Source organism: Artemia franciscana, chromosome 12 (genome assembly GCF_032884065.1).
Source record: "Artemia franciscana chromosome 12, ASM3288406v1, whole genome shotgun sequence".
Lineage (NCBI taxonomy): Eukaryota > Metazoa > Arthropoda > Branchiopoda > Anostraca > Artemiidae > Artemia > Artemia franciscana.
The window spans coordinates 8,208,667-8,232,264 of record NC_088874.1 but is presented as its reverse complement, the minus strand read 5'-3'; the positions used below and the strand labels follow the sequence as shown (position 1 = coordinate 8,232,264).

The following is a 23,598-nucleotide window of genomic DNA, read 5'->3' as shown; positions in this document are numbered from 1 at the left end:
CATTAAATACAACATGCATCGACAAAGTAATGTAAACGTAAGCACATACTTCAGGGTGGGGTGCAGGGCTGGAGTAACCCCTGTCGACATACGTTTTTTTTTGTCCTGATGTTAGGTAAAAATATCCCTCTTTAGTTCTACATCCCCAATTTTTATCAGTAATTAGTACAACTACTATTACTACTAACAACTCACCGCAGCACCAAATCCCCTGAGGCCAACACAGCTACGCACGCTACTCCTCCATCCCACTCTATTCAAAGCCTCCCTTTTTACACCCTCCCAAGAAGTTCCCATTTCCTTTAAATCCTTCTTTATGACGTCCTCCTTCCCAAGACGAGGACGACCTGCTTTCTGTTTAGCCCTAGACGGTTGGCCGAGAAGGACAATCTTCGACAATCTGTCATCCTTCATCCGTACAGCGTGCCCTAGCCTACTATTAGTACAGCCTCATTCTAAATGTCAGTCCAACAGGATTCTATGCCATTCTGTACTGATTTTTACAGATTTCTGAAGAGGGAAATCATAGCAAAAAAGACACAAACACAAAAACAAAATCAACACAAAAGACTACGACAACTACGAGATGCATCAGACTCTACGTTTAATTTACGATAATTCATACTGTTTGGTTTCTGTCATTTTTGAAACAATAAAATTTTCTACACGTAAGAATACAGCAGTCGGGTTGGGGAATGACAATGGTGCAATTAATCGCCCAGAAACCATAAATCGTACGCACCAAAACCTGGAAGGGCCGAAAGTGAGAACTAGCCAAGCATTAAAAAGCTGAAAATTTGGGAGAAGTAGCATTATCTTAATTAAAAAGAAAAAGACTGTCATTCTAGCTCATCCTAGGCCAACAAGGCAGCATAAAGATGCTAGTTTCATGGAAGTGTGTATTCACATGTCTCTATTTAGAGGCATTCGTATATTATTGCTTAGAAAGACAAATAGTAGGATAATTTTAATGATGAAAGAATGAAATTTTAAATACATGTTCATAAAGTAAGAAACAAAACTGGTAGTTGTTCCATTTACAGAAAGGAATTTTACAAACAAATTTTAGGCTCCCTGTAGATGCTCAACGCAGACCTCTCTCAGCCAATTTGTTTTTGTATTATTACAATCAATATGTTTTGCATACCCCATCAAGAAGACTGGGAAATCATAATGTTATGCCTTCACAATTCATTACTTACCTTGGTTTACCCATAGGTGATAACTTGAAATCTACTCGTCCGCTGCTAGTGAAACATATAAATAAGAAGATTCGAACAAGTTATGCTGGTATCATTTCTGCTAAACTAAATTTAAATCGTCATCTAACTAGGTCGTCTATTTACCACGTGTTCTTTATTCGGCACCATTTTGGAAGTTATTACGAGAAAAGGATAAAATAGAAATTCGCTCTACCTATTTCCGTTATGCCAAATTCCAACTACAGCTCCCAATTTGAACCAGAAATAGTAGGATCATTCAGCAATATGGGATAACTAACGCATCCATCGCTGTTCAATCAGCCATTACCAATTATGAAAAACAGCTGATTACGATAGAACACGAATGGCAATCTTTACTTATGTAGATTCGTTTTTATGTTGTTTCTTTTTAATATATGTGTGTAATATAAGTTATTTTAGTAGTGTCGTTTTTTTTCTTTTCTTTTATTTACATTTTATTTCCAGTGCTCCCTCTGTGCAATTTTCTTTTTTTGTGACGGGTTAACAATAAACACATACATACAATAATATTTAAAACTCTAAACTTTTTTTTGGACATACTTCACGTTGTAGGGGACCACTGTGTAGTGGTCCCCTACATAGTGGTAGTAGTAGAACTACCACTAGCTCTGTGCAGCGCCAAACCACTTGAGGCCAACATTTGTAAGCATTGAGGCATGCATTTGTAAACATGGTATACTACAACTACCACTATTTCTGTGCAGCGCCAAATCACTTGAGGCCAACATTTGTAAACATTGAGGCCTACATTTGTAAACATGGTATACTACAACTACCACTAGCTCTGTGCAGCGCCAAATCACTTGAGGCCAACATTTGTAAACATTGAGGCCTACATTTGTAAACATGGTATACTACAACTACCACTAGCTCTGTGCAGCGCCAAACCACTTGAGGCCAACATTTGTAAGCATTGAGGCATACATTTGTAAACATTGAGGCCTACATTTGCAAACATGGTATACTACAACTACCACTAGCTCTGTGCTGCGCCAAATCACTTGAGGCCAACACAGCTGCGCAAATTTCTCCTCCACCCTAATTTATTCAAACCTTCGCTCTTTATCCCATCCCATGTAGTTACAATTTCCTTTAAATCCTTCCTTATCCCACCTCATTTGGGGAAGACCTGCTCCTTATTTGGCACCAGATGAATGGCCAGAAAACACAATCGTTGGCAATATGGCCTCATTTAACCATTAAACATAACTTAGTCATATTTGCCTTGCTTTTATTACAGGCCTAGAAATTAGGATCAAACCTTACTTTTCACATAGCTTACTCTTTGATCAGACAAATACCTTAAAATCTCCTTAGACAATTCGTTTAAAAACATTTAACACATCTTCATTAGCCTTTCAAAGCACCCTTGTTTCAAAACTATATTTACCTAAACAAGTTTTGCTCCAGGTTTTGTCATATTTATTGTTCATGAATAAACTCATTTATTTCTTAAGAAAAATAATGTACATGAGCATTATTCCGAGAATAGCATGCAATGAAACATTTATTTATCTTTCTTGTGCATCTAAACATATTTGTCAAAAAGCTTAAATTTACTCTCAAGTTATAAGAAGAAAAGCTTCCTTTTCAGATGCCTTATTATTGAGAAAAGAAAGTTAGCAGAGTTTCAAAACTTCTATTGATCCCAGTGATAATTAAATAAATAAAAAAAATTTTTTTTTACTGAAAATAAGGAGCGATTTTAAAACTTAAAACGAACAGAAATTATTCCGTATATGAAAGGGGCTGCCCTCTCCTCAACGCCTCGCTCTGAACTCTAAACTTTGACTCTTTATCACAACTACTTTTTATTACAATAAAAACTTAAGCGTAACGAGCGAGACGTTGAGGAGGGGACAGCCCCTTTCATATACGGAATAACTTTTGTTCGTTTTAAGCTTTAATGTCACTCCTTACTTTCAGTTAATTTTTTTTTCAATTTAATTTCTGAACGTTTTTCAACTAATGCAGATTCGACTTTGGCTGACCGTACATGAAAAAAATAAGCAAATTTGCATATTAATTTTGGCAGATTTATTCCGTGTATAAAGAGTTGCCCCCTCCTCAATACCTTGCTGTTTATGCTAAAGCTGTTAGCAGTTTAAAAAATGACCATCTCAAAATTTTTATCACATAATTTTGGAAAAAAATGGGCGTGGGAGGGGGCCCAGTTGTCCTCCAATCTTTTTGGTCACTGAAAAATGGCACTAGAATCTTTAATTTCCATTCGAATACACCCTCTCCCGATCTTCTAGGACCATTATTTAGATACAATCATTCCCGAAAAAAACAAAAACAAAACAAAATAAAAAACAAATAAACACGCATCCCGCGATCTGTCTTCTGGCAAAAATAGCAAAATTCCACATTTTTCCACATAGGAGCTTGAAACTTCTACAGTAGGGTTCTCTGGTACACTGAATTTGATTATGTGGTTGTCATTAAATTGTAGGGCGTGTTTCCCCCTATTTCAAAAATGGGCTAATATTCTAAACTTTTGATGGGTAACACTAAACATGATGAATCTTATATATATATATATATATATATATATATATATATATATATATATATATATATATATATATATATATATATATATATATATATATATATATATATATATATATATATATATATATATATATATATATTGGAATCAGCATAATAAGCTGATTCTTTTGAAGTATCTATTGATATTAAAATTCCGTTTTTTAGAATTTCGGTTACTTTTGAGCCGAGTCGCTCCTTACTTACACCTCGTTACCACGAACTGTTTGATGAAAGATAAGCCATAATATATCATACACCATAAGATAGGCCATATGCCATAAATTGGGAGTTCTTGAACGGGTGTAAAAAGAGAAGATTTGAACAGTTTGGGATGGAGGAGGAGCGCGCGCAGCTGTATTGTCCTCGGGCGGCTTGGTACTCCAGGGAGTGATTACTATCATTAGTATTAATTTCGTCTGAATTTTCGATTCATTCAATTGTGTTTCGGCTTCACTTCAATTCGGGGGAGACATTTTTTTAGCCCTTTTGTTGAGCACAAAGAGGCTAAAATAATTTCAAATGATCAAACTCAAATGACATGGACATTTATAATAACGGTAAAACTTTTAATTAAGACAGTGAAATTATTTACATTATTACAATACGAGCTTTTATTATTTTAGTGCGTACTTTTTTCTATATACTTTCCACTATTTTAATCAAAAGTTTTACAAGTTATTATATATTTTTGTTTCATTTTAACTACAAATGGAAAGGCTATGCGACCCAAGAAATTCTTTCCGAACGATAAAACTCTAGCACAGTTAACTAAAAAAGGCATGAACCAAAAACAAAACAGAAAAACCAATATTTTCACGGAAGCCTCCTCAAAGAATCAACGGAAACCACCATTGACACAGGATAACTTCTCACTGAATCAACGTGTTATATTGATTGAAAAAAGAGACTTTTTTTTTGAGAAAAGAGCGAAGGGCTCCTGTTAGGGCTATTTCAATAGGCTTAGAGGCTGCATCAGAGTTGGGAGCTACATCACAGTTTAAACAGATGTAGAGGACACGTTTTATGAACAGGGAAACTAAGGAAAAGCTCGTAAGTACAGTTTATATATAGTTTTTATCATGCAAGAATTTTCTAAGGAACCTTTGAAGAAGCTTGTATTCCAAAGCCGAGTATCTACTGGCAGGGAGCCTGCTTTACTTAAAAAAGAAGAAATTTTCGTTATATCTCAAAACTTTTTAATATTTGTATTTGAGCGCTTTGGCCGTACAATTATTTTTTGAGATTTCACTTTGAATCTTGCACATCTTCTTTTTTAGATTATTTTTTTGAGGTTTCGCTAAGGCTGGTAGGTTTCACTTTGAATCTTTCAGATTATTTTATTTTTATTATACGTGGGTAAAATTTTATTTTAAGGAGGGATGCATTATTCTAAGCTTTGATTAAGAAATAAAAAAGTTCCGTAGCGGCGCAGTGGGATGATCTCAGCTTGGTAATACGGGACCCAAAGCTCGAACTCAAATCCAGTGACGCACTGAAGGGCTCAGGATTTGATTCCCGTGGTGACACCAAAGCACCCCCACACTAATCCAAACAAGAAGAAGAATAATTAAAACAATGTTCTTACATAATTGGAAACACTTTTGGGAATATAACAGAGCCTTCTGCCAAATAATCATAGAGAACTCTCATTTCATTATCATCAGTTGTGTACTTGACCAGCGTTGCCAAAACTGTCAAAACAAGAGCTTGAGTAGGGCAGTCAGTTAGAACTTCAGGATCCAGGAGCACATTATTTTCATTACTGACGGATACACGAGTTGATCGATCTTTATCCGGGATATGGTCACTTGGATGGCCTGTTGGCGATATGTCACCCTAAAAAAAAATAAAAAAAATTACTTATTACGTGAAACTTCCACAAAAATAATTTTTATTACATAGTAGCTTCCGTCTAACCCAATGATAGAAGATATGATATTATAATGACGGCAAGGGGAATCAGCAAGGAGAATTTTTTTAGCGTTTGATGAAAAAACAAAGTATCTAGGAAGGGCGAAGTCTAAGTCAGGTCCTTACTTTTTGCCAAATGTATAGGGCTAGGGAGGATAAATTAATTAATTGTTCGGGGCTTATTAGATTGAATTGCTTATTCAATATTAGATTAAGAGCAGAATGCAGACATAAGCATACTAGTTAGCTACCGTAAACCAAAAGCATAAAAAGCAAAAGAGAAGAAAAGTGAGAACGGGGTTTTATGAGAACGGCCAACGAAAATACTGGATGAAACAAAACGGATATTTCGAAGGAAGAACCATCTCTCTTCTTCAGCACCATAGAAAAATCAGATGACAATACATTTTGGAAAGTACACTAGCTTCTTAATTGAAAGCTTTTGCTTGTAACCGCGAAGTTTTCACTTCTTCGAGCCATATTTCTGCTTACAGAGGGACAACCCTGTTACAGCCTGTGGCAGCCAAGGAGGCGGCAGCTTCAATTTGATGCAATACTTAATTTAAAAGCGCTTATAATGTGCCACGATTCTCTGTCCCCAACATCTAAATATTTTCTTTGAATGCCAACAAAAAGTTTACAAATCATTTTAAGGAGATTTTCTGATGACTAACAAAAATCCGCTTATACCAGCCATTTACGTTTATGATTGTGACTGACTTCCTGATCTAATTTTCTCTAGAGTAGCACACAATTTTCTTCAATCACAATTTTTTCCCGAACTTTGATAGTTACCTCACTGCAAAAAATTGGAGACTTCTTTTTACTGTTTTCTTAGTAGTGATGTCAAGAGTAAAGAAAACAAATTTAGAAATGTCCGATTTTCTTTTAACGCTAATCAGTATTCATTGAACAGCTGATCAATTTATAATATATACATCAGTATATATTATAAAAATCACTCCAGAGGTATAAAAAATTCAAGAGCTTGGCATCTCCTTTGTTGGGGTACACGAAAAAAAAAATCGTAATGACTACCCTTCAGCCTCATACTACTCTTTTACAGCATTATGGGACAGAAGGTGACGTTTGGCCACGAACTGTTTGATAATGTGTTTGAAAATATGTCAGGCAAGGTAGAGTGTCTCCATCTCCACTACATCAGAACAGTGTACTCGAGGCTATGAAGACATTTTGCACGACACTTATTTACCGAGGCATAACATTTATTTACCTGTCACTTCTGAATTGTACTGACAATACATTGGATGTAAGCAGTACTGTCGCTGGTACTGAAGAACATAAAGTATAGGAACGTAAAGTTTGTACAAAAGTATAGGAAGATGTGACTGAAATTTAATGCTGAGAAGAGTGAGATTATTGCAACTGATAAATCATGTGATCAGTCCTCCCCGGATTACGTCTAAGCATCGATTACCTCAGACTTCTTATTGGGAGTGAATTGAGATATACCTAGTGGCTTTTGTTAAAATTTGTGGTCTTTGTAAGGCTTTCCTTAATTTGAAAACTGAATCTCTTTTGCATCTCTCTGGTTATAATATGGAATAATTGTATCAAACTAGGATGGCTACGGGTGGCCTTACTCTCTATGTTTCGAAATATCTTACGTACTCTGTAAAACGTGACCTGTCAAGATATAAGAAAGGGTTTTTGGATCTAAGTTTATTCAGATTAAAACCCAGGCTAAAACTCTAGTTGTAGGTAATATATGCCGATCTCCTAGTGGCTCTGTTACCCCTTTCCTCCATATTTTCTATAAGGTTTGGCAAAAATCCAATGTCATCTTTGTGACCAGTTGGGTCATCATCGTCTTTGGATTATCTTTTAGCTACGCTCGCTCATGGATTATAAGCTTTTGCATGTATTCCAACTCGTGTAACATACAAAACTGCTTCTTTGCTTAATGTTTTTTCGTCGTTGTTTTCGGTGTAGAATTCTATGCTGATGAGTGATATCTCACACCATTTTCTTATTTTTCCCAGATATGAGTTTTCTGATTACTTGCCTAAGAAGAGCCAAAGAGTTGGTTTATCGTCTTTGAAATTTTATGATCAAACACTGGCCTTTCTCAAGTTGTGGTTGGCGAGGCCAACTGATCTGATTTAGATTCTATATTTAATTCGTTTTGTGATTAAAACAAGTTGTCTTGAATACGTGTGATGCATCCCAGTCAAATCCGACATAAAAAAGAAAAGCCGCATTAAATCCCTGGATGATTCCTAGACCTCTTAAAGCCTGAAGGAAGAAAAACAAGTTTTGGAAGGCTTATAGGTCCTCTATTCACGTGAATCTCGACTTCAACTTCTCAAAGATTATAGATGGGTTTATAATTCGCTTTCACTAAAATCTAAATCATGTCTTTAATATGGAATATTCTCTGAGTGTGGTAAACACATTAGGATAACTTGGCAACTAATCAATTCTGTTATCTGGTCATCTTCTCCCCCCGCCCCTTGCGTCCCTTCACATATTTTGATTGGAGGCGAAATCGTGGACTGTGAGCTAAAAGTTCATAATGCAGTTACTTCCTATTGTATTAAAATTGACAAAACTACAGCCTCTTCTATAAGTCCTTCTTCTCTAAATGATTTTAGGTCTTACCTTGAACCCGCTTGTCTCAAATCAACGGCTTTAGAACCTATCCTTGAAGTTAATTACCACAATTGTCAGTGGTTTGACGGGTTTTTAATCTTCTGATCAAGACAGTATTCCTCCTAAGGTAGTTAAGTTCATTCTTCCTGGCATCGTTTCGGCCCTGCCGAGACTTGACAATCTTTCTTTTGAAAATAGTGTATTCTCAAGCGCTTTGCTCGTGTTATTATCCTTCTTGAAGATGAACCATGGAACGATCCAGCAAATTATCGTCCCACATCTGTTTCGTCAGTGTTTAGTAAAATTTTCGAAAAGGCTAGGCTTTCTCAACTTCTTGAGTATCTAAATTCTAAACATTTTTTCACGAGTTTCAGTTTGGTTTTAGGGCAAAGCACTCAACTGAGCATACATATGAAGCTCATGTAAATTATTTACGTTCAGCTCTTGACTCTGGTCTGATACCGGCTGCTCTGTTTCTCGATGTATGAAAAGCATTCGACTCCTTAACACACAAGACCCTTCTTCGGAAATAGTCCCATATTGGTATAAAAGGTAATATTTATTCCTGATTTCTTCCATATTCCTCTGATGGAGTTATCTCAGTTCATCTACTCTTTTGTAATCCTTCCGAAATAGAGTTTGGCATTCCGTAAATATCTGTCATTGGATCAATATTCTTGCTAGTTTGTGCTAATGACCATATTAATACGGCAAAAAAAAAAAAAAAAATCAAAACCAACCATTTCATGCCGTCTTTGTTAACCAGGAGCTAGCGCTAACTGTGACAGGAGCTTGTATTTTCCCGGCGCACTTATTGCTTTTGATAATGACAGTATTATTAGCACAGCCGTAGAACTGAGTCTTAAAACCCCCCAGGGAAAAGTTTTTTGGCCCCCTCCCCACAAACACAATGTAATGTGTGACCCCTTAAACATAAAGAATGATCTAGTTTCGGGCCCCTGAACACACAAGATCATATATGCCCCCCTTTTCCATTGCAAAATGTATCGATAAACAATTGGCAGTTTGCAGGATTTATAACCCTTACCCCAGGGATTTGTTGGTCCATCTCATTCTCCCAGGAGGGTATTTGTTGGAGCTATCCCAAAATTTTGGTTAGATCTCTTAGGGGATATAGGGACGCGGTTAGCAAGGAGAGGGAGGCTCGTAGTCCTCCAATTACTTTCAAGTCTTAAAAGACCACTATAAATTTCAATTTCTAATTGAAGATGAGCCCCCTTCCAAGTTTCTATAATGACCTCTTTCATGCGAAGCAGCCGGGAAAAAATAATAAAGATTCATAGAAGACACATGACTTCTTACTTAAACAGTGGCTCTCTAATCACGGATGTCAATGCCTCTGTAATTTGCTATCGAACTGAAGAAAGTGTTCTGCAAATATTGATTCCAAGCCACCAGACAAAATCAACACATTTTATAGAAAATGAATCTTACTCCAGCGGGTTACCTGGGAGTCAGAACTAAAGACTAAGTGATCACATTTTTAATCACTCGAAGATAAAAGAGAACAAATTTTCATTACAATCAAATACGAAAAAAAGAATTAAAGGGTTTTATGTACATAGGCAATTTTTTCTTCTTGAGTGAAAATTCCCTTGGGAACTATGGATTTTCTTATTGATATTTTCATGATCAGTGACCTGTATAATATATATAATTAAGGCTATCCGATATTTATAGACTTTCCGATATTTAGTGGCAATTGACAATTAATTGGGTGGGAGGAGAAAAGTAAGCAGAAGAGGGGTGAGTGAGTTGTTTGCAAGAGCCGTGGTACCCGCCGGGCTTGCCCCTTAAATTGCGGGGACAAGGTAGACAGCCTCCAACACTTCCCTTACGATTGCTTCCCTTATCCCAGTTTGAAAATGAGTCAAAATGTACCTGTCAACACCAAACCAGGGGATCTCTTTCTAGCTAGGTTCGCAGGCTACCCATTATGGCCAGTTCGGATTCTGGAGTCTGTCCCCACTTCGAAAGGGCCTAAAAAGTATCACGTTTTCTGCTATGGAAAAAAACATGATCGTCAATTAGTTACTTCTGAGCAGCTTGTCAGTTATAAAGATAATGTAACGCAAGCTTCAGCCAAGAAAACAAGAGGAGTAGATATTGCATTTGATGAATTACGTGATTATCCGGATGTTTATAAACAGTATCTGAAGGGTTCAAATACTGCTGCTGATTGTGCAGCAGAATTGTGAAATCTTGTTAATGCTACCGAGCAGGATTTGCTCGCTACAAAGAAAAATTTATCAGAGACAATTGAAAAGAAAATAGCCGAAAAACTGAAATCGACCGGGTCAACTCCAGCGGCTAGTACTGCCAAGTTTCCGACAGAGACCATGGTTTCAGAAATACACGATGCGATCATTATAGAATTTAGCCCAAAGTTTAACATCATTGAAAAACAGCTCAAAAGTTACTTGCATGCTATTGAAATCCTTGAGAACAGGGTAACTCAACTAGAGGCGAAAGTTGACGATTATGAGCAGGAAGCTAAGCTAGATTCTCTCTTATTTAACGGTGTGAAACAGAACCCATCGCAAAATCTAAATCCAGCAATTAATCATATCATACGTGACCAAATGGGCCTGTCTAGTATCGCAAATTCCGATGTTGTGAGTGTTCATCGGTTCCGTCTGGGTTCTAGTAACTCACAAAGACCGGACAAGGTGGCTCCCGTGCTCGTGAAATTTCGTTCTAAGGACATTGCTAGCGCCGTTTTCAAAGCAAAGAAGAATCTTGCAAATAGTGGAATTTTTGTATCTGAAAATCTCACAAAGAAAAAGCGTGAGTTACTGAATGCTGCCAGAGATAAATTTGGAAACCGATGTGTATGGTCTGATCAGGGGAGAGTTTTTGTGCGACAGTCTAGTGTTAGTCCCATTCAGCGTATTTGGGGTATCGATGATCTTTTGTAATATCAGTGATAGTGATAATCGTTTTCATTTCCGTTCATTTTTTTTCTTTTTCTTGTTGGAGTTTAGAATATTTTTTTGTTTTTTCGTTATCCCTCTTCTGTATATTTCCTTACCGTCAAATGCGGTCTGTACTATATTATGAATGGCTGTTCAAGTAAATAATGATATGCAGCAGTCCCGTTTGGACTTGTTGCAAAGTTCGCCGTTTCGTATTGAAGATGTTTTGTCGTTATCGGTAGCGAAGGATTTTGTGGGTCATCCATTTAAGCCGCTGCGGAGTAGCAAATATATTCGGTTAAGTGATATTGAAATGCCTGGACAATCTGAGTCTTTGACTGTGGCTCAGTGGAATTGTCATCTGAATTCTAACCACCATGAGGTCGCCCGTCTGCTAGATCTTTATAAAAATAAGGTAGAAATATTAGGGATTTGCGAGTCGTTCGTAACCGATGACACTTTCCTCTCGTCACATTTTTTTCCAGGCTATAAACTTGTATCAAAATCAAGGAGTTCAATGAGAGGAGGAGGTTTGACTTTTCTGCTAGCAAATTCTTGGGATTACGTAATTCGAGATGATTTAACTCTCTGGAATGAAGGTAAGCTCGAAACTTTATCAATAGAAATAGAGTTAGAGAAAAATAGAAAGTTCATCATTTCTTTGGTTTACCGGCCGCCCAGCGCAAACCCAGATGATTTTTTTGGAGAATTCGATGGATTTCTTCAAAGAATGTCAAGTACTAAACTCCAATGTATTTTTTTAGGCGATTTTAACTTTGATCTTTTAAATCTAGAAGGAGTAAACCTTGATTTTTTTAACCTTATGCTTTCACATAACCTTTATCCCGCAGTTTCAATCCCAACTAGGATAACAGATCATTCGGCAACTCTGATTGACAATATCTTCCTTTCTTCGGATGCAATTGTGGAGTGCTGTGCTGACGTTGTCTTACACCCTGGGTCGGACCATCTACCATTATTTTGCACCATTAAAAGATTTGGCTGTAAACATAAAACCACTACTAAGTTTCAATTCAGAATGATGAAAGCTGAAAATCTCAGGAAATTTAAAGAAGAAATCAGCACAGTATCATGGCAAGAAGTCATGGCGGAGAAAGAAGACCCTCGACTGCTTTTGATAAATTTATGAGTATTTTGTCTCCCATCTATGATCAGTGTTGCCCATTAAAAACTGCAACTAAGAAAAAGAACCAACTGCGGAAGCCATGGATTACGGAAGAGATACTGGAAATGATGAAGAAGAGAGACCAATTATTCTCAGATTATCTCAATTGTGAGAGTGATGACAGTTGGGAAGAGTACCGAAAGGTAAGAAATAGGGTGAATTCTGAACGACGAGCTGCAATGAGGGAGTATTTCGGAGAGAAATTAAAATCGCAGAAAGGAAACATTAGAGGGACCTGGCTGACTATTAAAAGCGTTCTCGGCAATGGTAAGGATTCAGCATCAACTGAACGGTTAGCCATAGGTGAAAGAATTGTGAGTGGGAGGCAAGAAGTTAGTGAAGAGTTTTGTAAGTATTTTACCAAAATAGGATCGCAAATAAACCAAGAGGCAAAAGATCAAAGCGGACAGCTAGATACTGAGGAGTTTGACGATAACCGTGGTCTTCATCACTCATTTTACTTTACCGAATGTACTATGGATGACATTACCCAAGCAGTGAAATCGATCAAATCTAATGCAGCTGGTGTTGATGGCCTAAACATTAAAGCATTTAAAGCAGTTGCTGCGTATCTCTTACCTGTGATATTATATCTAGTCAATTTATCTATTCAAAAAGGTGTGTTTCCTGACGAACTAAAGCGGGCAAAAGTTATACCCCTCCATAAAGGAGGCGATAAAAGAGATATTTCGAACTGGAGACCAATATCCATTCTACCGCTCTTCTCAAAAATTTATGAAAAAGTAGTGTATAAGAAAATATACGAGTACATGAATTCGCTTGGGTTTTTGTCAGATTCGCAGTTTGGTTTTAGAAAAGGTCATTCTACAGTGCATGCCGTTCATCACCTTTTAGATTGTGTAAATAGTGCGTTAGAAAATAATTTGATCCCTCTAACTATTTTTATTGATTTGAAGAAGGCGTTTGACACTGTGGATTTTGAAGTTCTACTGAAAAGACTGCGGAACCTTGGAATTAAAGATACAGCATTAAGTTGGTTTCGGTCTTATCTGTGTGGAAGATCAATGAAGGTGGTGATGAGTGATATATCTAGTGCAGCTATGCCTATAAATTGTGGTGTTCCCCAAGGATCAGTCCTTGGCCCGTTACTCTTCTTGGTATATGTGGATACTCTTCGATTTTATCTAAATGATTCAGTTTTAACCTCTTTCGCCGATGATACAGCTATCACAATGTTTGCCCGGACTTCAAAAGAGGTTGTGCAAAAAGCGAACCACGTCCTTAGTCGGCTTCATGTTTTTACAGCTCTAAGCTCACTTTCAGTAAATCCAAGAAAAACAAATTTTATGGTGTTTAGTAGAACTGGTGTACCTGAACTTCTTGAAAATGTGCTTTATAACGGTGTTGGCATAACAAAGGTTTTTTTTTGTAAATATCTCGGATTTTATATTGATTGTAATTTGTCTTGGAAGAAGCATGGTGAAATAGTGTCAGCAAAAACAGCTAGAGGATTGGGAGTGATGAGGAGGCTGAAAAAAGTATTCCCGGTAGCAGTTGTCAAATTGTTATACAGTGCTATTGTGCACCCCTACATCACGTACGGTTGTTCTGTTTGGGCAAGCAATTTCGTGATGAATTATAAAAGAACTCAAATATTACAAAACAAAGCACTGCGTCTGATAGGAGAATTTCAAAACTGTCAGAATACTGCAGAGTGTTTAAGAAAGAACGATATTTTGAACATAGGCGAGATACGCGATTACCAGCTAGCGATTTTTGTTTTTCAAAGTGTAAATAAGGTAAGCCCTGAGTACTTTCATGATTTTTTTAAAACTAATTCGTTTTATCACCCTTATTTTACCCGAAATTCGGAGGATTTGACTCACGAGAGAAGAAATACAACGAGAGCAGGATTTGTTCTCAGGAACATAGGTGTCAGCGTCTGGAATGACCTTCCAGAATTGGTCAGAGCGGCAGTAAGTCTGGCATCATTCAAGAGAATGGTTAAATTCCATTTTTTAAAAAGGAGAGAAGTGTAATAAGAGGAAAGAGTATTTATTTATTTAGTATTTAATATTAATTATTTAGTTTTTTTTACCCCCCCCCCCCCAAGGATTTTTTTTTTCTTCAAAATCATTTGAGGAAATGATTTAGCAGATCATGGTGGTTAGAATTGCGGCCACAGTCAGGACTCTTCTGTCTTAAGAGTGGCCGTTAATGGTAAATTCTTTGTTTAATTTATACGTTTTTGATGAAAATAAAAAATGTCTATGTCTATGTCTATGTCTAACGTAGCGTTGCTTTGTGATTTTAGAAATATTAACATGTGATTTTAGAAATAGTGATTTTAGAAATAGTGATCTTATGTGATTTTAGAAATAGCAGCACAAGTTGTGTTGTGTTTTATGTTTTGGAACAAAGCAATACAACATTAGCTTTTATACACCGTGTATTTCAAAGAAAGTAACACTGACTGATATCGCGTTAGCTAACTTCAAAAATTATCCTCATTGGCCAGTAAAGATACTAAAATGGTCCACGTATAACAAAGGAAGGCTATCATATTTGGTATTTTGCTACGGGACACATGAAATACAGACTTATTGAAGCCAACTTGCCAGAATATAATCCAAGCGTTAGCTGCAACTTCAACAAAACATACTGCAGGTGTAAAGGCTGCATTTGAGAAATTACAAAATTCCCCCAATATTTATAAATCCCTTTCCAAGACACATAATACATTAACAACTAAGGAAGCTAACATAGAAGAATGTACTTCATTGATTCATAAAGTCAATTCTACCGAACTTGACCTGGAAAAAACTAAGTGAGAGTTAATGCAAAATATAACTAAGAAGGTTAAGGAAACTTGTTGGATGTTGATTCATTTCGTCAGTCATCCCACAACATTATTTGTCAAATATATGACGCGATTACGCTTGATTACCAACCAAAATTTGAAAAAAAAAATCAAATAACAGCTGAAAACTCATCGCAACCAAAATGTAAATCAAGAAGAAAAAACCCGAAAATTGAGATAAAGATAGATGCATTTGAACAAGTGCTGCTTGACTCGCTAATTTTACATGGTGTTGAGTAGCTCCCCTCTGGGGGGGGGGGGGGCTATTACTCAAGACCCCCCCCCCCCCCCCGCTGGTGTTGAGCAGGACCCCCAATCAACGGTCCTGTAAGTTTTCGTAACCAAAATGAACATGAGTGAAATAAATGTTGCTCAAATTAGCAAAATCTACAGATTCAAAATATCTCCTGCTTTAACCGATGCCTCTCTAAACGACAAAGTCCCTCCTGTTTTGTGAATAGTGAATTTGTGAATAGTGATACAGAAATTTGTGATAAAATAGTGATAATAGAAATTTGTGAATAGTGATAAAGAAATTTGTGAATAGTGATACAGAAATTTGTGATAAAATAGTGATAATAGAAAAAATAGTGATAATAGAAATTTGTGAATAGTGATAAAGAAATTTGTGAATAGTGATACAGAAATTTGTGATAAAATAGTGATAATAGAAAAAATAGTGATAATAGAAATTTGTGAATAGTGATACAGCGAAGAAAGTCTTCAAAGCAAAAGCCAGGTTAGCTTCATGTGGAATATTCCTATCGGAAGCATTGACAAAAAGGTGACGTGAGATCCGAAATGCCGCAAAGGACAAATTTGGCCATAGAAATGTGTCGACTGATCGTGGGCAAATTCTGGTAAAGCCTAACGGTGAAATTGTCACTAGAAAAATTCGTATTCTAGCCGACTGTGCCTAAAAATGTGCAAGTTTTTTCTAAGTGATTTTTTTAGGTATGTTTAGTATCTCGCTATTCCTATATTAAGTGCATTTTATTTTTTTTTTGTTTTTTTTGTGCGTATCTGTCTAAGGATTTACTTTCGTTCCAATTAACTTCAATGAAATTTATGGATTCGAATAATTATTCTTTTTTCTTACTTGCCTGTTCTAACAAGTCCTTGCGTCAGTTTGGGATTTAAATCCTTTGTTATTTTGAAAATGATTTTACTTGATATTGGTCTCATGGGTACATTAATGCAATGGACCTTAAGCGTTATTAAAAAAAAAAAAGTTTTTTTTTTTAACTGAAAGTAAGGAGCGACATTAAAACTTAAAACGAACAGAAATTACTCCGTATATAAAAGGGGTTGTTCCCTCCTCAACACCCCGCTCTTTACGCTACTCTTTCTCTCAACTCCACTTTTTTAAAAAGTAAAAAACTTTAGCGTGAAGAGCGGGGTGTTGAGGAGGAAACAGCCCCTTTCATATACGGAGTAATTTCTGTACGTTTTAAGTTTTAATGTCGCTCCTTACTTTCAGTTAAAAAAAAACTTGCTTTTTTTTAAATTTCTGAACGTTTTTGAATCAATGCATGTTTTGATTTTTGCTATTGCATATTTGTAAATTTGCATATCAATTTATTTTTTTTGGCTAAATGGCTTTCTCATAGTTTTGATTGGACAATTTTGAGAAAAAAGGACCAGAGGCCTAGACACCCTCCAATTTTTTGGTTACTTAAAAAGGCAACCAGAACTTTTAATTTTTTACGAACGTTTTTATTCGTAAAAATATACATAACTTACGAATTAACTTAAGTAACGAACTTCTATATTCGTATGTTTTTACTACGCATATGAGGGGGTTCGCCCCCTTGTCAATGCCTCACTCTTTACACTAAAGCTTAAATTTTGTCCCAATTCCTTAAGAATGACCCCTGAATCACAAAGGCCGTAGAATAAATAGTTGAAATTACTAAAAATACTTTAGCGTAAAGAGCGAGATATTAGGAGGAGCGTAATAATTATTACACCCCTCACATGCGTAATAATTTCTGTTCGTTTTAAATTTTAATGCTGCTCCTAACATTCAGTTTAAAAAAAAAACTTTTTCATATTTATTTTTTCATTTTTTTTAATGCTAGAAAATGCTACGCCCCCTACATGAAAATTCTCTTCCCCCATGACAAATTCCTCCATAGAAAGTTCTCCCAATATAACCCCCTCCCCCAACCAAAAAATCCCCTGAAAGCGTCTGTACACTTCCCAATAACACTTACTATACACAAACAAGTTTGTAACTTGCAGCCCCTCCCACGGGGACTATGAGGGAGTAAGTCGTTCTCAAAGACATGGTTATTAGGTTATTCGACTATACTGAATAAAACGGCCAGAATTTTGATCCGGTGACTTTTTGGAAAAATAAGCGTGTGAGGGGGCCTAGGTACACTCCAATTTTTCGGTCACTTAAGAAGGGCACTAGAACTTTAATTTCCGTCACAGTGAGCCCTCTCGCGACATTCTAGGACCACTGGGCCAATCTAAAAAAAAACAACAAAAAAACAAAAAACAAAAACAGAAAAAAAACAAATAAACACGCATCCTTGATCTGTCTTGTGGCAAAAAATGCAAAATTCCACATTTTTGTAGATTGGAGCTTGAAACTTCTACTGTAGGGTTTTCTAATATGCTGAATCTGATAGTGTGATTTTCGTTAAGACTCTATCGCTTTTAAAGGGTGTTTCCCCCCATTCTCCAAAATATGGAAAAATTTTTCAGGCTCGTAACTTTTGATGGGTAAGACTAAACTTGATGAAACCTATATATATATATATATATATATATATATATATATATATATATATATATATATATATATATATATATATATATATATATATATATATATATATATATATATATATATATATATATATATATCAGCATTAAAATGCGATTCTTTTGATGTACCTATTGGTATCAGAATTCCCTTTTTTAAAATTTCGGTTACTATTGAGCCGGGTCGCTCCTTACTACAGTCCATTACCACGAACCGTTTGATACTTTTATTTTTTTTATTCCAGGACCTGTGTAGTATGATTAATGATTTGAGGAAGCCATTAATTTTATCTGAAACTACTATTATCGATATATTCAATAGCATAAAATGTATATATCTCTTACTTATTGATACGATTGTTGTGATTTTATTTTTTATTTTTTTGTTCGTTTATAGCCTCTAAGTTTTTTTTTAGTGTGTTTTGTGGCGCAGGTTTGATACGCCATCTATCAAATATGTGATTGGCTAATGAAAAATATGACAGTTGTAAACCTCCCAACTTTAAGCTCAATTTAAAGGAATTAAATTAGCAATATAAATCTGACTCAATTCAGCTTAACCACTTTTAGTATAATTTCATTTTTTATCTAGGTTTTTTGTCGCTGAAAATCAGTTTCAGGCCATAAAAAGTGCTTTATGTCCCAACAAGGTGATCTGACGTCTCCCTCCACTAAATGTTTCTGTAACCTGAATTTAGGAGCCCCTCCTTTCTCAAACCAACAGAACTCGAATTGAGCACAAAGAACAAATGATAGAGGTCCTCCGGGGACATGATGACACATAGGGGGTTGAATCGACGTTTGAGTTGCCAGGGTCTTTTTTTAAGGGAAAGACATCAAGCCCATCGCCAAACCTTGCGGTGAAAACGAATCCCAGGCCCAATAGTGCCAAGCAGAGCATCAATCCACAGTGCTGTAATACAGTGCTGTAAAAAATTCTGAACAAATCATGGACTGTGAAAACGAATCCCAGGCCCAATAGTGCCAAGCAGAGCATCAATCCACAGTGCTGTAACAAATTCTGAACAAATCAAGGACTCTGAAAACGAATCCCAGGCCCAAAAGTGCCAAGCAGAGCATCAATCCACATTGCTGTAACAAATTCTGAACAAATAATGGACTCTGAAAACGAATCCCAGGCCCAATAGTGCCAAGCAGAACATCAATCCACGGTGCTGTAACAAATTCTGAACAAATCATGGACTCTAAACGAATCCCAGGCCCAATAGTGCCAAGCAGAGCATCAATCCACATTGCTGTAACAAATTCTGAACAAATCATGGACTCTGAAAACGAATCCCAGGCCCAATAGTGCCAAGCAGAACATCAATCCACAGTGCTGTAACAAATTCTGAACAAATCATGGACTCTAAAAAACGAATCCCAGGCCCAATAGTGCCAAGCAGAGCATCAATCCACAGTGCTGTAACACAGTGCTGTAACAAATTCTGAACAAATCACGGACTCTGAAAACGAATCCAAGGCCCAATAGTGCCAAGCAGAGCATCAATCCACAGTGCTGTAACAAATTCTGAACAAATCACGGACTCTGACAACGAATCCCAGGCCCAATAGTGCCAAGCAGAGCATCATTCCACAGGGCTGTAACACACTGCTGTAACAAATTCTGAACAAATCACGGACTCTGAAAACGAATCCCAGGCCCAATAGTGCCAAGCAGAGCATCAATCCACAGTGCTGTAACACAGTGCTGTCACAAGTTCTGAACAAATCATGGACTCTGAAAACAAATCCCAGGCCCAATAGTGCCAAGCAGAGCATCAATCCACAGTGCTGTAACACAGCGCTGTAACAAATTCTGAACAAATCATGGACTCTGAAAACGAATCCCAGGCCCAATAGTGCCAAGCAGAGCATCAATCCACAGTTCTGTAACAAATTCTGAACAAATCACGGACTCTGAAAACGAATCCCAGGCCCAATAGTGCCAAGCAGAGCATAAATCCACAGTGCTGTAACACAGTGCTGTAACAAATTCTGAACAAATCACGGACTCTGAAAACGAATCCCAGGCCCAATAGTGCCAAACAGAGCATCAATTCACACTGCTGTAACACAGTGCTGTAACAAATTCTGAACAAATCATGGACTCTGAAAACGAATCCCAGGCCCAATAGTGCCAAGCAGAGCATCAATCCACAGTGCTGTAACACAGTGCTGTAACAAATTCTGAACAAATCATGGACTCTGAAAACGAATCCCAGGCCCAATAGTGCCAAGCAGAGCATCAATCCACAGTGCTGTAACAAATTCTGAACAAATCACGGACTCTGAAAACGAATCCCAGGCCCAATAGTGCCAAGCAGAGCATCAATCCACAGTGCTGTAACAAATTCTGAACAAATCACGGACTCTGAAAACGAATCCCAGGCCCAATAGTGCCAAGCAGAGCATCAATCCACAGTGCTGTAACACAGTGCTGTAACAAATTCTGAACAAATCACGGACTCTGAAAACGAATCCCAGGCCCAATAGTGCCAAGCAGAGCATCAATCCACAGTGCTGTAACAAATTCTGAACAAATCACGGACTTTGAAAACGAATCCTAGGCCCAATAGTGCCAAGCAGAGCATCAATCCACAGTGCTGTAACACAGTGCTGTAACAAATTCTGAACAAATCACGGACTTTGAAAACGAATCCCAGGCCCAATAGTGCCAAGCAGAGCATCAATCCACAGTGCTGTAACACAGTGCTGTAACAAATTCTGAACAAATCATGGACTCTGAAAACGAATCCCAGGCCCAATAGTGCCAAACAGAGCATCAATCCACAGTGCTGTAACACAGTGCTGTAACAAATTCTGAACAAATCACGGACTTTGAAAACGAATCCCAGGCCCAACAGTGCCAGGCAGAGCATCAATCCACAGTGCTGTCACAAATTCTGAACAAATCACGGACTCTGAAAACGAATCCCAGGCCCAATAGTGCCAAGCAGAGCATCAATCCACAGTGCTGTAACACAGTGCTGTAACAAATTCTGAACAAATCATGGACTCTGAAAACGAATCCCAGGCCCAATAGTGCCAAGCAGAGCATCAATCCACAGTGCTGTAACAAATTCTGAACAAATCACGGACTCTGAAAACGAATCCCAGGCCCAATAGTGCCAAGCAGAGCATCAATTCACACTGCTGTAACACAGTGCTGTAACAAATTCTGAACAAATCATGGACTCTGAAAACGAATCCCAGGCCCAATAGTGCCAAGCAGAGCATCAATCCACAGTGCTGTAACACAGTGCTGTAACAAATTCTGAACAAATCATGGACTCTGAAAACGAATCCCAGGCCCAATAGTGCCAAGCAGAGCATCAATCCACAGTGCTGTAACACAGTGCTGTAACAAATTCTGAACAAATCACGGACTCTGAAAACGAATCCCAGGCCCAATAGTGCCAAGCAGAGCATCAATCCACAGTGCTGTAACAAATTCTGAACAAATCACGGACTTTGAAAACGAATCCCAGGCCCAATAGTACCAAGCAGAGCATCAATCCACAGTGCTGTAACACAGTGCTGTAACAAATTCTGAACAAATCACGGACTCTGAAAACGAATCCCAGGCCCAATAGTGCCAAGCAGAGCATCAATCCACAGTGCTGTAACAAATTCTGAACAAATCACGGACTTTGAAAACGAATCCCAGGCCCAATAGTGCCAAGCAGAGCATCAATCCACAGTGCTGTAACACAGTGCTGTAACAAATTCTGAACAAATCACGGACTCTGAAAACGAATCCCAGGCCCAATAGTGCCAAGCAGAGCATCAATCCACAGTGCTGTAACACAGTGCTGTAACAAATTCTGAACAAATCATGGACTCTGTAAACGAATCCCAGGCCCAATAGTGCCAAACAGAGCATCAATCCACAGTGCTGTAACACAGTGCTGTAACAAATTCTGAACAAATCACGGACTTTGAAAACGAATCCCAGGCCCAACAGTGCCAGGCAGAGCATCAATCCACAGTGCTGTCACAAATTCTGAACAAATCACGGACTCTGAAAACGAATCCCAGGCCCAATAGTGCCAAGCAGAGCATCAATCCACAGTGCTGTAACACAGTGCTGTAACAAATTCTGAACAAATCATGGACTCTGAAAACGAATCCCAGGCCCAATAGTGCCAAGCAGAGCATCAATCCACAGTGCTGTAACAAATTCTGAACAAATCATAGACTCTGAAAACGAATCCCAGGCCCAATAGTGCCAAGCAGAGCATCAATCCACAGTGCTGTAACACAGTGCTGTAACAAATTCTGAACAAATCATGGACTCTGAAAACGAATCCCAGGCCCAATAGTGCCAAGCAGAGCATCAATCCACAGTGCTGTAACAAATTCTGAACAAATCACGGACTCTGAAAACGAATCCCAGGCCCAATAGTGCCAAGCAGAGCATCAATCTACAGTGCTGTAACACAGTGCTGTAACAAATTCTGAACAAATCATGGACTCTGAAAACGAATCCCAGGCCCAATAGTGCCAAGCAGAGAATCAATCCACAGTGCTGTAACAAATTTTGAACGAATCACGGACTCTGAAAACGAATCCCAGGCCCAATAGTGCCAAGCAGAGCATCAATCCACAGTGCTGTAAAACAGTGCTGTAACAATTTCTGAACAAATCACGGACTCTGAAAACGAATCCCAGGCCCAATAGTGCCAAGCAGAGTATCAATCCACAGTGCTGTAACAAATTCTGAACAAATCACAGACTCTGAAAACGAATCCCAGGCCCAATAGTGCCAAGCAGAGCATCAATCCACAGTGCTGTAACAAATTCTGAACAAATCACGGACTCTGAAAACGAATCCCAGGCCCAATAGTGCCAAGCAGAGCATCAATCCACAGTTCTGTAACAAATTCTGAACAAATCATGGACTCCGAAAACGAATCCCAGCCCCAATAGTGCCAGGCAGAGCATCAATTCACAGTGCTGTAACACAGTGCTGTAACAAATTCTGAACAAATCATGAACTCTGAAAACGAATCCCAGGCCCAATAGTGCCAAGCAGAGCATCAATCCACAGTGCTGTAACACAGTGCTGTATCAAATTCTGAACAAATCACGGACTCTGAAAACGAATCCCAGGCCCAATAGTGCCAAACAGAGCATCAATCCACAGTGCTGTAACAAATTCTCAACAAATCACGGACTCTGAAAACGAATCCCAGGCCCAATAGTGCCAAGCAGAGCATCAATCCACAGTGCTGTAACAAATTCTGAACAAATCACGGACTCTGACAACGAATCCCAGGCCCAATAGTGCCAAGCAGAGCATCAATCCACAGTGCTGTAACACAGTGCTGTAACAAATTCTGAACAAATCACGGACTCTGAAAACGAATCCCAGGCCCAATAGTGCCAAGCAGAGCATCAATCCACAGTGCTGTAACACAGTGCTGTCACAAATTCTGAACAAATCATGGACTCTGAAAACGAATCCCAGGCCCAATAGTGCCAAGCAGAGCATCAATCCACAGTGCTGTAACACAGTGCTGTAACAAATTCTGAACAAATCACGGACTCTGA

General features: G+C 37.9%; 1 protein-coding gene across 7 annotated transcripts in view; it reads right to left on the bottom strand.

The window, feature by feature from the left end:
* The window catches only part of LOC136033630 (neurofibromin-like), a 212,509-nt gene that overhangs the window by 7,064 nt on the left and 181,847 nt on the right, over positions 1 to 23,598 (bottom strand). For all 7 annotated transcript variants that reach the window (XM_065714435.1, XM_065714436.1, XM_065714431.1 and 4 more), the window contains one exon: positions 5,386 to 5,636. In XM_065714435.1, the coding sequence (XP_065570507.1) occupies positions 5,386 to 5,636 (251 nt within the window). The remainder of the gene's footprint in view (positions 1 to 5,385; positions 5,637 to 23,598) is intronic.